Raw genomic sequence first — 16,159 nt, forward strand, 5'->3', positions numbered from 1 at the left:
CACACTGCAGAAAATGTCACAGTACACTAGCAGTCATCATCTCAATGCACACCATGGAAATCGTCATTCTTGACATCATCATTATTGCGACTTGATTCACATGTCTTGGACTCGAGTCTGACTTGAGTCACAAATTTGATGACTTGAGACTCGACTTGATAGAAAATAAAATGACTTGATTTTGACTTGCGGCCTCAAGACTTGGGACATGACTTTGACTTGAGACTGAAATTATCTGGCCAGGATTTGTAACGTTTTGTCGCTCATTTTGTGGCACCGAGTCTCAGTGGATTAGGCTACTCTCCACGCAGCCAGAGACCATATCACACTTGCAACAAAAAAATGATTGGCTAGTGAAACGCACAGGCCTACGGCATTGCACACAATTTTGTGTCAAAAAGTTTGAGAAACACGAAGCTAGTGAACAGAGCACTGATTTCCTGTACAGCTATAGGATCGGGTGCAGCGCAACCGTCAACTTTTAGGGAGAGAGGATTGCCATAAATATGCAGCTCCAAAAATGGTTTGGTGATCAAAAATATTAACTGTTTACTTTGCCAGCTCAACAGCAATGGGGCATCAATCAACAATTACTAGGATATGCCTACTGTTCTTTTGGTATCCCAGAATTGCTTAAAATTGATAATTGACTTATGAAGCTTGCATTTAGAATTATGTTTTTAAAATGTATTATTACATAATCAAAATGTGTTTTAGACAAAATAATGAATACGGCTGTCTGGTAGCCTCAATAAATAGACAAAGAACCTTTTAGTCCCAAGGCCACCAAATCTATCTGCACAAAGCATAGTTCTGAGATTTTGAGCATGAAGGTTTTCACATCCCAGATCTCAGAACTGTTTTGTAGTGAATTCTTCATCCATAACCCATTAAGGTCCTCACTTACCTAAAGTATCAGCATCCTGAGACATTTGTAAATCCATTTTTGTAGGGGGTTGCAATCCCAGATAGAACCTTATGGATCTGAAATGTCAAGGTTCTATCTGGCACTTCTGAATTAGACAATGTTCAGTTTTTAAGAATATTTGACCAGGATAGTCAGAACACATCAAATACATTAAGACATGTATTATGGTCATTAGACAAACTATTGTCATCGCTGAACAACGATGTGACAACATCATTTACTTTAAGATTTCTGACAGTTTTTTTTTGTTGCTCGCGTGCCATTATTGCTGGCTCGACTAGCTAGACCGTACATAGAGTTGGCAAAGATGTGTTCTGATTGGTCCATCTGTATTTATTCAGTCATGTGATTGGATTGCAGATATAACCTTATAGTTCAAATGGGTTTATGCAGATAGAACTTTCTAGTTTTTCATTCTTTTTTTTTTAACAAAACATTTGTTTTTCAAAAATCTAACTTCACAGATATATACGAAGAACCATCTGTCTGGGCGATGGTTTGTCTATTATTTGTGACTAAGTTATTTTTTACAACAATGTCAGATGGAACCTTAATAGTCCTAAGGTCTCGATTTGTAGATTATTATTATTTATTTTTTACTTGACTTGAAAAAACTCGCTCTTAGAAATGCACGACTTGGACTTGACTCGAGACTCGACTCGTTCTACTTGTGACTCGACTTGAGACTTGCTTGTGACTCAAATAATAGTGACTTGGTCCCACCTCTCTCTAGCCTCTAGTCACCCACTCTATGACTGCACACACACACACACACACACACACCTCTAGCCTCAAGTCTGATCTCCTGCTTTCAGATGATGGTGATGTCATGTTGCCTCAAGGCCCTGTAAGAATTGAATGAAGTAACTGGATCATGAATTAATTATCATTAGATCTTTTTTTGCCAGAATAGTCCACTCAGTAACATTTGGCAATGTTTTCCAGGGAGTCCTTGGTTCCATAGAATCAATAAAAACAACAGTAAATATGTTCTTACGCATTTTATTATGTCGCTTTTGCTGAATGTGTCTTATGTCATGGTTACACGTTGTTTTTATTATGTGGAACTTAAGTTGTTGTTACGTTACAGAACGTGTGTGAACGGCTCTCCTTGCACCAGCCCGCAGCGGCTCCACCACGGAGACCGCATCCTGTGGGGCAACAACCACTTCTTCAGGTCTGTCTGTCTGTGACCCGACAGTTCTGACTACTGTGAATCACAATGTCTCGCTCAACTACTGGTCCTCGTTTTGGAAAGAGTAGTACTGAAACCATTCCCTTTCTCTTTCCTCCCATCCCTCTCTTCCCCTCCTCTCTCCCCCACAGGATCAACTTGCCTAAGCGGCGGTCGCGGGGTGGCGGTGAGGAAGAGGAGGGTGAGGGGGGCCCGATGAAGAACAGTAGCAGTAGTGAACAGCTGGAGGGGGACGGAGACACCAACAGTGAGGGGTCCTCCGAGGTCTCTTTCTCCTACGAGTTCGCCCAGACAGAGGTCATGATGAAGGCCCTGGGCAACAATGGTGAGTACACACACACACACACACAGGTCCTTGTAAACAACAATGAGAATGGAGGGAAAGGAGAAATATAAACGCCCTCAGAAACAAATGTGTCGATAATCACCGATTGACTACGCAACTACTGTCCATCACATTGCAATCACGATTGGTTGCTCATCCAAAAACCCCGTTCCTGATTGACTCTCGCCCCTGTCCGTCACCTTCAGACCCCATGCAGGCGGTGCTCCAGTCCCTAGAGAGGCAGCACGAGGAGGAGAAACGCTCGGCGCTGGAGAGACAGAGGCTGATGTATGAACAGGAGCTGCAACAGCTGAGGAGACGGCTCCACCCGGACAGACAGTCTGTAGGACAGGCTGGCACGGCCCCCAGCCAATCACAGGGCCAGGCCGACAGGCCGGGACAGCCCCACTACCGCAGCCTGGAGAGACTCAGCATGGGAGGCATGTCCAACTCACCTAGTGCACAGAGCAGGCTGAGGCAGTGGAGTGAGGAGAGGTGAGTGGTGTGGGAGGGAGGGTGGGTGGGAATGTCTGTAAATGAGTGTTATTGTCAGTGATATTGACCGTTGTGGTGGTGATGTTAGTCTCCATTCTGTAGAGGTAGTGTTGACGTGTGTGTGTGTGTGTGTGTGTGTGTGTGTGTGTGTGTGTGTGTGTGTGTGTGTGTGTGTGTGTGTGTGTGTGTGTGTGTGTGTGTGATTTGAAAATGATGATGCTCTCCCCCTCAGAGAGGCAGTGTTGACCCGGAGCCTACGTAAGCTGAGGGAGCAGATAGTGAGAGCTAACCTGCTGGTGCAGGAGGCTGGCTTCATAGCAGAGGAGCTGGACAAACGCACCGAGTACAGAGTCACCTTGCAGATACCTGCTGCTAACCTCAATGCCAACCGCAAGGTACACACACACCTGGTGCTATGTATATCTTCTCTCTCACACTCACATAAACACACATCTAACACCCAGCCCCCTCGCTGTTTCTCCCTCCTCATAGCGTGATGCAGTGCTGAGTGAGCCTGCGGTGCAGGTGAGGCGTAAGGGGAAAGGGAAACAGATCTGGGCTCTGGAGAAGATGGAGAACAGAATGGTGGACATGAGAGAACTTTACCAGGAGTGGAAGGACTACGACGACGACAACCCTGTGAGTTCAAACGACTTGTGTGTGTGTGTGTGTGTGTGTGTGTGTGTGTGTGTGTGTGTGTGTGTGTGTGTGTGTGTGTGTGTGTGTGTGTGTGTGTGTGTGTGTGTGTGTGTGTGTGTGTGTGTGTGTGTGTGGTCATGAGTGTGTTCGCGTTCTTAGGAAACTGCAGTATTTTTTTTGTTTTTGTATGTATTATTTCTTACACTGTTACCCCAGGAAATCTTAAGTCTTATTACATACAGCTGGGAGGAACTATTGGATATAAGTGCAACGTCAACTTACCAACATTATGACCAGGAATACGACTTTCCCGAAGCGGATCCTCTGTTTGGTCCACCACCCAGAACAACGGATCGGATCTCAGCAGGTGACCCAAAACAACGGAAGGAGCGGTCTTTTGGTCAGGCTCCGTAGACGGGCACATCGCCCACCGCTCCCGAGTATACTACTCACCCATGTCCAGTCTCTTGACAACAAGGTAGACGAAATCCGAGCAAGGGTTGCCTTCCAGAGAGACATCAGAGATTGTAACATTTTCTGTTTCACGGAAACATGGCTCACTTGGGATACGTTAGAGTCGGTACAGCCACCTGGTTTCTTCACGCATCGCGCAGACAGAAACAAACATCTCTCTGGTAAGAAGGGCGGGGGTGTATGCCTTATGATTAACGACTCATGGTGTAATCATAACAACATACAGGAACTCAAGTCCTTTTGTTCACCTGACCTAGATTTCCTTACATTCAAATGCCGACAGCATTATCTCCCAAGAGAATTCTCTTCGATTATAATCACAGTCGCGTATATCCCCCCCCAAGCAGACACCTCGACGGCCCTGAAAGAACTTCATTGGACTCTATGTAAACTGGAAACCATATATCCTGAGGCTGCATTTATTGTAGCTGGGGATTTTAACAAGGCTAATCTGAAAACAAGGCTCCCTAAATTTTATCAGCATATCGAATGCGCGACCCGGGCTGGCAAAATTCTGGATCATTGTTACTCTAACTTCCGCGATGCATACAAAGCCCTCCCTCATCCTCCTTTCGGCAAATCTGACCACAACTCTATTTTGTTGCTCCCAGCCTATAGACAGAAACTAAAACAAGGTCTGTTCAACGCTGGTCCGACCAATCTGATTCCACGCTTCAAGATTGCTTCGAACACATGGACTGGGATATGTTCCAGATAGCGTCGAACAACAACATTGATGTATACGCTGATTCGGTGAGCAAGTTTATTAGCAAGTGCATCGGTGATGTTGTACCCACGGCGACTATTAAAACCTTCCCCAACCAGAAACCGTGGATTGATGGCAGCATTCACGCAAAACTGAAAGCGCGAATGATCGAATACAAACAGTGTAGCTATTCCCTCCGCAAGGCAATCAAACAAGCTAAGCGTCAGTATAGAGACAAAGTAGAGTCACAATTCAAAGGCTCAGACACAAGAGGTATGTGGCAGGGTCTACAGTCAATCACGGACTACAAAAAGAAAACCAGCCCCGTGGCAGACCCCGATGTCTTCTTGCTCCCAGACAAACTAAACAACTTCTTTGCTCGCTTTGAGGACAATACAGTGCCACCGACACGGCCCGCTACCAAAACCTGCGGGCTCTCCTTCACCGCAGCCAACGTGAGTAAAACATTTAAACATGTTAACCCTCGCCAGGCTGCCGGTCCAGACGGCATCCCTAGCCGCGTCCTCAGAGCATGCGCAGACCAGCTGGCTGGTGTGTTTTTGGACATATTCAATCAATCCATATCCCAGTCTGCTGTTCCCACATGCTTCAAGAGGGCCACTATTGTTCCTGTTCCCAAGAAAGCTAAGGTAACTGAGCTAAACGACTATCGCCCCGTAGCACTCACTTCTGTCATCATGAAGTGCTTTGAGAGACTAGTCAAGGATCATATCACCTCCACCCTACCTGACACCCTAGACCCACTCCAATTTGCTTACCGCCCTAATAGAAAACGCAATCGCAATCACACTGCACACTGCCCTAACCCATCTGGACAAGAGGAATACCTATGTAAGAATGCTGTTCATTGACTACAGCTCAGCATTTAACACCATAGTAGCCCCCAAACTCGTCATTAAGCTCGAGACCCTGGGTCTCGACCCCGCCCTGTGCAACTGGGTTCTGGACTTTCTGACGGGATGCCCCCAGGTGGTGAGGGTAGGAAACAACATCTCCACCCCACTGATCCTCAACACTGGGGCCCCACAAGGGTGCGTTCTCAGCCCTCTCCTGTACTCCTTGTTCACCCATGACTGCGTAGCCATGCACGCTTCCAACTCAATCATCAAGTTTGCAGACGACACTACAGTGGTAGGCTTGATTACCAACAATGACGAGACGGCCTACAGGGGGGAGCTGAGGGCCCTCGGAGTGTGTTGTCAGGAAAATAACCTCACACTCAACGTCAACAAAACAAAGGAGATGATCGTGGACTTCAGGAAACAGCAGAGGGAGCGCACCCCCTTATCCACATCGACGGGACAGTAGTGGAGAAGGTGGAAAGTTCCCTCGGCGTACACATCACGGACAAACTGAAATGGTCCACCCACACAGACAGCGTGGTGAAGAAGGCGCAACAGCGCCTCTTCAACCTCAGGAGGCTGAGGAAATTTGGCTTGTCACCAAAATCACTGACAAACTTTTACAGATGCACAATCGAGAGCATCCTGTCGGGCTGTATCACCACCTGGTATGGCAACTGCTCCGCCCACAACCGTAAGGCTCTCCAGAGGGTAGTGAGGTCTGCACAACGCATCACCGGGGGCAAACTACCTGCCCTCCAGGACATCTACACCACCCGATGTCACAGGAAGGCAAAAAAGATCATCAAGGACATCAACCACCCGAGCCACTGCCTGTTCACCCCGCGATCATCCAGAAGGCGAGGTCAGTACAGGTGCATCAAAGCTGGGACCAAGAGACTGAAAAACAGCTTCTATCTCAATGCCATCAGACCGTTAAACAGCCATCACTAACATTGAGTGGCTGCGGCCAACATACTGACTCAAATCTCTAGCCACTTTAATAATAAAAAATTGGATGTAATAAATGTATCACTTGTCACTTTATTCAATGCCACTTTAATAATGTTTACATACCCTACATTACTCATCTCATATGTATATACTGTACTCTATACCATCTACTGCATTTTGCCTATGCCGTTCAGCCATCGCTCATCCATATATTTATATATACATATTCTTATTCATTCCTTTACACTTGTGTGTAAAAGGTAGTTGTTGTGAAATTGTTAGATTACTTGTTAGATATTACTGCATGGTCGGAACTAGAAGCACAAGAATTTCGCTACACTCGCATTAACATCTGCTAACCATGTGTATGTGACCAATAAAATTTGATTTGATTTGTGTGTCTGTGTGTTTACGTGGTAAACCTTCAAGCCAGGCCAGTGTCAGTGTTGATGGAGTGTGTGGTGGGGAGAGAACTTGGACTACAACGAAGATGAACCCTGAGAGACAAATCATTGTTTTCGACAACGTGATATCCAAATGGAGTGCATTTAGTAGTAATTGTTTCTAGGCCATTCAGATATACACAAATGCTATGTGAAGTGGAAGGGCTCTATTTGGGATTGGGCACATCGCTCATTTCTCTCCCCTCTCTCTCGCTCTGTCATCTGCAGGTGATGCGTTCCTACTTTAAGCGTGCCGACCCGTTCTTTGACGAGCAGGAGAATCACAGTCTGATAGGCGTGGCCAACGTCTTCCTGTCCTGTCTGTTCTACGACGTCAAGCTGCAGTACGCAGTACCCATCATCAACCAGAAGGGGGAGGTAAAGAGAGGCTTCAAGTGCTACATAACACCAGGGTCGTGTTCATTAGGCACAGTGTAATGAAGTGTTTTTGCAACGGAATTCGAAAATGAGCATTTCTCATTGGACAAGTCAAGGTAGTTCCTCCTTGTTTCAGTCCGTTTATTCCGTTAGTCGCCGAATGAATACGACCCTGTTTCTCAACTAGTGATGTCCAACTCTTGTGTTCCAGCCCAGCAGCGGTAACACACCTGATAAAACAAATAGTTGTCTAGCTTGATGACTGCCCTGAGTCGATTGTTTGAAGGAACAAGGCGTCTTGGTGTTGTGCTTAAACGAAAGCCTCATATTGTGGAACAGTGACGATGCAGCACAGAAAACTCCCCGTGTTATGAAATGATTTCACCCGTGCCGTTGGTTTTCTTGTAGGTGGTTGGGAGATTACACGTTGAGGTGGTGAGAGTGGCGGGGGGGGTTGAGGACAGCATGGCTGGAGGAGAGGACAACGAAGCCAGCCCTGATGGAGAGGTGCAAGAGAGGAAACTGGTCTGTATGGTGAGTCTATTTCGGATAGGGAGACACTCGTACACACACGCAGAAAAATCCCTATTTTTATATGGCTCTTCTGGCTCTCAATAAAGGGAAAGCAATATCAGACCTGCTAACATGCACGAATTTTCCGTACCAACTACGCAATTCTCTGTCCATGTAAGCAGGTACGAGATCCGAGTTAAAAGTATGCAGAAATGAATGGGGCCTGATTTAGTTTTTTTAAATGTTTTTTTTGAATTATTTTTTTACATTTTAATAAAAATAAATCGACAGAGTAAATCTTAACGTCCCGATTCTCGAGCTGCAACACACAGACATGCAAGGATTGTGGAAAGGTAAACACTAATTGTTTCAAGCTAACGTTAGCGAACATAAGATGGACATTCAGTGGGCTCTAAAGTGACAGCAGTTTACTCACATTTCCTAGTGAAAGAAATGAAACGCAAATACGAAAAATAACCGGTCGCATTTCTGCGAGTGTGATATAGATTTCATTCTGCGTCCCATTAGTTGTATTTTCCACGTAACATTACGAGGATCACGCAACCTGATTATGATCCACATCACAAAAAGCTCCCTCAGTACAGACATGCTGAGTGCCCTCGTTACCTAGTAGGTTTCAACGATTGCCAGGGGCACTGTTTGCCACAGAGAAGTCTACCCGGATGCTCTGCTGCGTAAGGCTAAATCTGCTAGCTACCAGGCAAATCTGTCTCCAGAAGATTTGTTCTCACCCAGTGTTTCCTATCATAGCTTTTTCCTTTTTATTATGGGTAACATGTTTATTTGATACTGATGCTCTTCTTCAAACATTTGTTCATATCATAGTTTAAAAAAAAATGATAATGGATAAGACGTTTGTACATTTTGTACCTAAATAAATAACTTTTATTATTTGTTTAATACAATTTAAAAAATCCAATAAAGGTCCTTTGTGTGTTCTTTCTAATTACATATTGTTAGTGACTTTTACCATATGTGTAAATGGAATGCTGTCAAGAAAGATAGTACTCCAACCTTTTTATAGACTAGATTTGGTACAATTCTATAATTGCGATCAGACTCACAAACAGCCTGCGCGCGAGTTGAATCTCCAATTTGCCGCGCGCGTCTGGTACTCTAAAAAGTTGGACAGGGTTGGCAGGTCTGCAATATCATTTGCTTGTTCTCTCTTGAATCCTATTTAATCAACCCCCCCCCCCTTTCCTCTCCTCCAGATCAAGATCCTGCAGGCGACAGGTCTCCCCCAGTACCTGTCCAATTATGTGTTCTGCCAGTACTCGTTCTGGGACCAGGCGGAACCCGTCATCGTGGCCCCAGAGGTGGACCCCTCCGCCTCGTCCCACAGCAGCAAGGAACCGCACTGCATGGTGGTTTTCGACAGCTGCAAGGTATGACATTAAATTAAAAGTACTTGTATTGCCAAAGCAACAATGTTGAACAGTCCAACAGGACATAAAAGACATTTACAATTCAGTCATGTTGCAGATAGCTTATGTAGCTCAGGATGAAACAGGTAGCCTGGTTAAACTAGTGGTGAACACAGCATTCAGTCTGGTTTAACCCCAACCCTTCCTATCTCCTTACAGCATGTGTATCGTTCTGCCATGGTGTGTTAATGTAATGCTAACTTATCTATGTTCTTTCAATGGTGTTCTATGCTATTATTTCTGCCCTTTCAAATGCTGTTTTTCTTTCCCTCTATATCTCTCTCTCTCATTTATATATATATATATATATATATATATATATATATATATATATATATATATTAGGAGCTAGGTGTGGCAGTAACAGAAGAGTTTATAGAGTATCTGACAGAGGGGGCATTGGCCATCGAGGTGTACGGACACAGACAAGCAGACTCCGGCAGGAACCCTGCCCTCTGGGACCTCAGCATTATACAGGCCAAGACACGCACACTACGGGACAGGTACACACACACACTACGGGACATGTACACACACACACACCCAAGGTATGGGTATATGGAACACTGTTCGGGTCAGCTATACACACACACAGAGGACAGGTACACAGTACAGACACACTACACACACACATAGTGGCTACAAGACAGGTACGCATACTACGGGACAAGTACACCACACACACACACACACACACACACACACACACACACACACACACACACACAGAGTGATACAGCACAAAGTGACACCAACACATATACCAGAGGTTCCATTTCTGCAAAATAGCAACCTTGTAAATGACATATTATGTCCTGTGTCTGTCTCCACCTGCAGGTGGAGTGAGGTAACCCGTCGTCTGGAGATGTGGATCCAGGTGTTGGAGATCAACGAGAACGGAGACTTCATGCCTGTAGAGGTCATACCTGCCAGAGACGTACGCACCGGAGGCATTTTCCAACTACGACAGGTAGGTGTTACCTGTGTGTGCGCAATTTTTCCTCATTTTCTCCTGCCAATGTAATGGTGTAATTTAGTTAATATCTATTCAGAACCCCATCTAAAACAAGATTATTTTCTTTCCCTGTCAACGCAATTTTAAGTAAATATCTTTATTTTTCTGTTTAATCAGCAATTCCAAGTTGTTCTTACCTCAGAAAATAGAATTTCAAACAGTGCCTTCAGAAATTATCCACACCCCTTGACATCTTCCAAATTTTGTTGTGTTATAGACTGAATTTAAAATGGATTAAATTGAAAAAAAATTGTCACTCGCCTACCCCATAATGTCAAAGTGGAATTAAGTTGTACGTTTTTTATTTTATTTTTACAATTAATTAAAAATGAAAAGCTGACATGTCTTGCATCAGTAAGTATTCAAGCCCTTTGTTATAGCAAGCTTAAAAAAGTTCAGGTAAAGATTTGCTTATCAAGTCAAATAATCAATTGCAAAAAAAACACTATTGCACTCTTTGTGCAATAATAGTGTTTATCATGATTTTTGAATTACTGCCTAATCTCTGTACTCCAGTTGAGCAGTGAATTTCAAACCGATTCAAAGACCAGGGAGGTTTTCCCAATGTTTCGCAAAGAAGAGCACCTATTGGTAGATGGGTAAATATTTAAAAAAGCAGACATGATATATCCCTTTGAAAATGGTGAAGTTATTTAATTACACTTTGGATGGTGTATCAATTCACTCAGTCACTACAAAGATACAGACATCCTTCCTAACTCAGTTGCTGCTCAGGCAGCCAATGGTGACTTTAAAACAGAGTTTAATGGCTGTGATAGGGGAAAATTGAGGATGGATCAACAACATTGTAGTTACTCCACAATACTAACCTAATTGACAGAGTGAAAAGAAGGAAGACTGTACAGAATAAAAATATTCCAAAACATGTGTCCTGTTTGCAATAGGGCACTAAAGTAATACTGCAGAAAATGTTGCAAAGCAATTCACTTTTTGTCTGAATACAAAGTGTTATGTTTGGGGCAAATCCAATATAACACATTGCTGAGTACCACTCTCCATATTTTCAAGCATACTGGTGGCTGCATCATGTTATGGGTATGCTTATAATCGTTAAGGACTGGGGAGTTTTCCGGATTAAAAAGAAACGTAATGGAGCTAGGAACACTCAAAATCCTAGAGAATAACCTGGTTCAGTCTGCTTTCCACCAGACACTGGGAGATGAATTCATCTTTCAGCAGGAAAATAACCTAAAACACAAGGCCAAATCTACACTGGAGTTGCTTACCAAGAAGACAGTGATTGCTCCTGAGTGGCCGAGTTACAGTTTTGACTTAAATATACTTGAAAATCTATGGCAAGACCTGAAAATAGTTGTCTAGCAATGATCAACAACCAATTTGACAGAGCTTGAAGAATTTTGAAAATAATTATGGGGAAATGTTGCACAATCAAGGTGGGGAAAGCTCTTAGAGACTTACCCAGAAAGACTCTCAGCTGTAATCGCTGCTTCTACAAAGTATTGACTCAGGGGTGTGAATACATCATGTAAATTAGATATTTCTGTATTTTATTTTCAATAAATTTGCTAACCTTTTTGAAAACATGTTGGGGTATTGTGTGTAGATGGGTAAGAAAATAAAATATTTAATCCATTTTGAATTCAGGCTGTAACAACAAAATGTGCTGTACATCTACCATTGAAATGGACAAGCAACTTTCTCCCCACTGTTCTATATTCTGTTGATGCCATGTGTGTCACTCGGGGCCAGTCCAAAGGCATGTCATGGAAAGGGGCTTACCAAAAAAAATGTCCAAAAGGACTAATTTGAGGTAGAAAGGAGCTCACTTTAATCCATTGTACAGGATGCGAACAGGTGACTGACGTTACAACTTCATATCTAATCTCTTCTTCCCTCTATCCCTCTCCTTCACCCCCACCCACAGGGCCAGTCAAGGCGTCTGCAGGTGGAGGTGAGGTCCGTGCAGGATAGCGGCACCATGCCCCTGATAGCTGAGGTGCTGCTGGCCGTGTCAGTGGGCTGTGTGGAGATCAGACAGACCCACCAGGCCAAGGCCAGCAACGAACCCATACAGGTAACACACGATCACACATACATACAGTACCGGTCAAAAGTTTGGACACAATTACTCATTCCAGAGTTTTTCTTTATTTTGTAGAATAATAGTAAAGACAAAGAGAAACAACAGACCATTACTTTAAAACATGAAGGTCAGTCAATCCGGAAAATTCTAATAGTTTGAAAGCTTCTTCAAGTGCAGTCGCAAAAACAATCAAGATCTATGATGAAACTGGCTCTCATGAGGACCGCCACAGGAAAGGAAGAACCAGAGTTACCTCTGCAGCAGAGGATAAGTTCATTATAGTTACCAGCCAGAAATTGCAGCCCATTTAAACGCTTCACAGAGTTCAAGTAACAGACACATCTCAACATCAACTGTTCAGAGGAGACTGTGTGAATCAGCCCTTCATGGTCGAATTGCTGCAAAGAAACCACTAATAAAGGACACCAATAAACCAACAAATGACCTGAACTCCACAATCACCCGACCTCAACCCAATTGAGATGGTTTGGGATGAGTTGGACCGCAGAGTGAAGAAAAAGCGGCAAACAAGTGCTCAGCATATGTGGGAACTCCTTCAAGACTGTTGGAAAAGCATTCCAGGTGAAGCTGATTGAGAGAATGCCAAGAGTGTGCAAACCTGTCATAAAGGGTGACTACTTTGAAGAATCTAAAATCTATTTTGATTTGTTTAGCACTTTTTTGGTTACTACATGATTCCATATGTGTTATTTCATAGTTTTGATGTCTTCACTATTAATTCTACAATGTAGAAAATAGTAAAAAATAAATAAAACCCTTGAATGAGTAGCTGTGTCCAAACTTTTGAGTGGTACTGTATACACATACATTACTATACTGGAAGAAAGAAATGGCTGCCATTTACGAAAGTGTTTTGGACTAATACTATTGTGTATTTTGTTGTTTGTCTCACAGGTGGAGGGCGATGAGATGGACAGCTATCAGGTAAATAATATTAGATTACCTCTACTGAGAGACAGATAGCAGGACGACTCAATGATGGCTTCTGGTGCTCTGTCTGATTGGTTGGTGTGTGTTCTGTCCAATAGGAGCGTGATCTGGAGCGTCTGCGTCACCAGTGGCTGACGGCTCTCACCAAGAGACAGGAGTACCTGGACCAACACCTTCAGACCTTGGTCAGCAAGCCAGGTAACACACACACACACACACACAACAGTCAATGTGTAGTGGAGGAAGTACTGTATAAGTTTGGGCGGCAGGTCAAAGGGCACAGGAAATGAGGTAGAGGAAGTGGGGGCAGAAAACACCTTCCTCTGATTGCCTACACATCTGTGTGGCATTGAGGAAGAAAGACATTGACATTGTTGCGCTCCCTCGACAGAAAAGACCGAGGAGGATATGGAGAGGGAGGCCCAGCTTTTGGAATGGCGTCTGACTCTGACCGAGGAGAGGAACGCGGTAATGGTGCCTTCAGCCGGCAGCGGCATCCCTGGAGCTCCCGCAGAGTGGTGAGAGAGACAGGGAGTGTGTGTGAGTGTGCGCGTTTGCAAGAGAGATGGATATAGATGGAGATGTAGAAGGATCAAACAGTTTTCCTATGGGAAATGTCCATATTATTCAACAAGTGTCTTTGGTCATGTTTCTTTGTTTCTCCAGGGTCCCCCTACCTGGAATGGAGACCCATACCCCTGTGCTTTTCCTGGACCTTAGTGGTAAGTTCTTTCTCTACTCTTCTTTTTTTCGTTCTCTCTCTTCTGACTGTTCTAGAGTAACATTACGTCAATCATTGAAAACATCACTTTCATTCATCTAGCACCGCATGTCTTTCTCTTACCCTCTCTTTTCTCGTTCTCTCTCTCTCTCCCTCTTGCTCTCTCCCCCCCTCTCTCTCTCTAGCGGATGATTTCAGTTCCCAGGAGGCATTGGAGGTCCCGGAGGCAGGCGGTTGGGACGCCACTCTAAGCGGAGAGGATGAGGACGACTTCTTCGACCTGCAGATCGTCAAACACTATGATGGAGAGGTAGACACCGGGTCCTATTCATTATGGCACACCGTGTCATTTTTTTTTGCAACGGAAAACCAAAAGCGTTTTTCATTGGGAAAGTCCAAGTAAGCTCTCTCTGTTTGTCGGCTCTCAACCATATGATCCCTGATGAACACAACCCTGCTCCTCCCCATCCCCTCTCCACTAGGTAAAAGCTGAGGCGTCATGGGACTCCACAGTGCACGAGTGTCCCCAGCTGAGCCGCGGCGGAGCGTGGCCAGAGCAGAGGGTGTATCTGACGGTACGTTGCGTGGTGCAGCTCAGCCACCCGGCAGACATGCAGCTGGTGCTGAGGAAACGGATCTGCGTCAACCTGAACCCGGGCAGACAGGGCTTCGCCCAGAACCTCCTGAAGAGGATGTCCATGCGCTCCACCATCCCCGGCTGCGGGGTCACCTTCGAGGTGGTCTCCAACATCCCCGGGGTGAGCCATACACGAGGGACACAGGAAATGTTGTGATTTATAATCAGTTACCATGGCTCTTTTTTTGTACTAACTTACTACAATCACTATAGCTCTCAGCTGTTTAAAAATCTGTGCTCTCCTCGCGTTCTCCTTCATTGCACGGACCTAATGATGCCCTTGGCTTCCACCATATTGTTTTCCTCTGTCAAGTAATGTATTTTAATACCGTATAATAACAATCTATGCCATTTAGCAGACGCTTTTGTCCGAAGCGTCTTAGTCATGTGTGCGTACATCTTACGAAAGGGTGGTCCCGGGAATCGAACCCACACTCCTGGTGTTGCAAGCACCATGCTCTACCAACTGAGCCGACCAGTGCCGATGAAGGGGAGGAGATTAGGAGTGGACAGATATTTTAGCAATTGAGATCCTGCGTGTTTTTGGCAGCTCTACTAACTCTCCCCGGTCTCTCTCTCCCGTCTCTCTCAGGACGCCCAGGGTTCAGAGGACAGGGAGATGTTGGCTCGTTTAGCTGCAAGCGCCGAGAACCCCAAGTCGGCCGACAACGAGGCGGCCATCGAGAAATACCTCCGCAGTGTCCTGGCTGTGGAGAACATCCTCACTCTGGACCGACTACGACAGGTCACTACACACTTACACACTGAGGATGGGCTGTGTTCAATGTCTGGGTTGAGTTTGACCTTTTTTTTTCAGTGCTAAATAGTTGAATTTGCACATTTCAAGTACTTGTATTCAATTATTAGTAAACCAATAGAATCCTTGAATGGAGTACTCGAGCCCATCCCCACTACACACTAGGACCATCTACATAACACTTAACATTTCTGTTGGTCCATCGCAGGACAATTCAGGACTGTTGCTGCTATTGCATCTTCCTGGTTTTTACTGTGTTTTATCGTGTGTGTGTGTGTGTATAGGAGGTGGCGGTGAAGGAGCACCTGGCAGGCAAAGGGAAAGGCAACAGACGCAGTCTCAGCTCCCCCAGTGTACACAGGGTAAATGGCACATTCTCTCTACAAAAGTCATGTCTGTTGGGGTACTGGGTCCTTGCTATATTGATTTATTTAATAGGTTTAGGCAGCAGATGTCTGCCTAATTAAATTTTTTCTTCCTTCCTTCCTCTCTTTCTCTTGTTCAGCTCTCTGGCAGCAGACAGGACCTGTCCTCTACCTGCAATCTGGAAAACAAGGTGATTATACAACCCTGTTGGAGCTATACAACTGTTAGTGTTCAAACCGAACAACTCCAGAGCCCAAAGTACATGGATCAATCCCCACATCTTTTA

General features: G+C 44.7%; 1 protein-coding gene across 4 annotated transcripts in view; it reads left to right on the forward strand.

The window, feature by feature from the left end:
* LOC106610714 (kinesin-like protein KIF13B) overlaps positions 1-16,159 on the forward strand; it is an 85,017-nt gene that overhangs the window by 54,404 nt on the left and 14,454 nt on the right. For all 4 annotated transcript variants that reach the window (XM_014210215.3, XM_014210217.3, XM_014210218.3 and 1 more), the window contains exons 16-35: positions 2,019-2,105; positions 2,255-2,448; positions 2,655-2,943; positions 3,176-3,338; positions 3,436-3,582; positions 7,251-7,400; positions 7,809-7,934; positions 9,149-9,322; positions 9,707-9,864; positions 10,199-10,331; positions 12,283-12,432; positions 13,357-13,386; positions 13,491-13,590; positions 13,784-13,910; positions 14,059-14,114; positions 14,299-14,423; positions 14,596-14,871; positions 15,343-15,495; positions 15,792-15,869; positions 16,013-16,063. In XM_014210215.3, coding sequence (XP_014065690.2) covers positions 2,019-2,105; positions 2,255-2,448; positions 2,655-2,943; positions 3,176-3,338; positions 3,436-3,582; positions 7,251-7,400; positions 7,809-7,934; positions 9,149-9,322; positions 9,707-9,864; positions 10,199-10,331; positions 12,283-12,432; positions 13,357-13,386; positions 13,491-13,590; positions 13,784-13,910; positions 14,059-14,114; positions 14,299-14,423; positions 14,596-14,871; positions 15,343-15,495; positions 15,792-15,869; positions 16,013-16,063 — 2,767 coding nt within the window. The remainder of the gene's footprint in view (positions 1-2,018; positions 2,106-2,254; positions 2,449-2,654; positions 2,944-3,175; positions 3,339-3,435; positions 3,583-7,250; positions 7,401-7,808; positions 7,935-9,148; positions 9,323-9,706; positions 9,865-10,198; positions 10,332-12,282; positions 12,433-13,356; positions 13,387-13,490; positions 13,591-13,783; positions 13,911-14,058; positions 14,115-14,298; positions 14,424-14,595; positions 14,872-15,342; positions 15,496-15,791; positions 15,870-16,012; positions 16,064-16,159) is intronic.

The sequence above is a fragment of the Salmo salar genome, chromosome 09 (assembly GCF_965601325.2).
Source record: "Salmo salar chromosome 09, fSalSal1, whole genome shotgun sequence".
Lineage (NCBI taxonomy): Eukaryota > Metazoa > Chordata > Actinopteri > Salmoniformes > Salmonidae > Salmo > Salmo salar.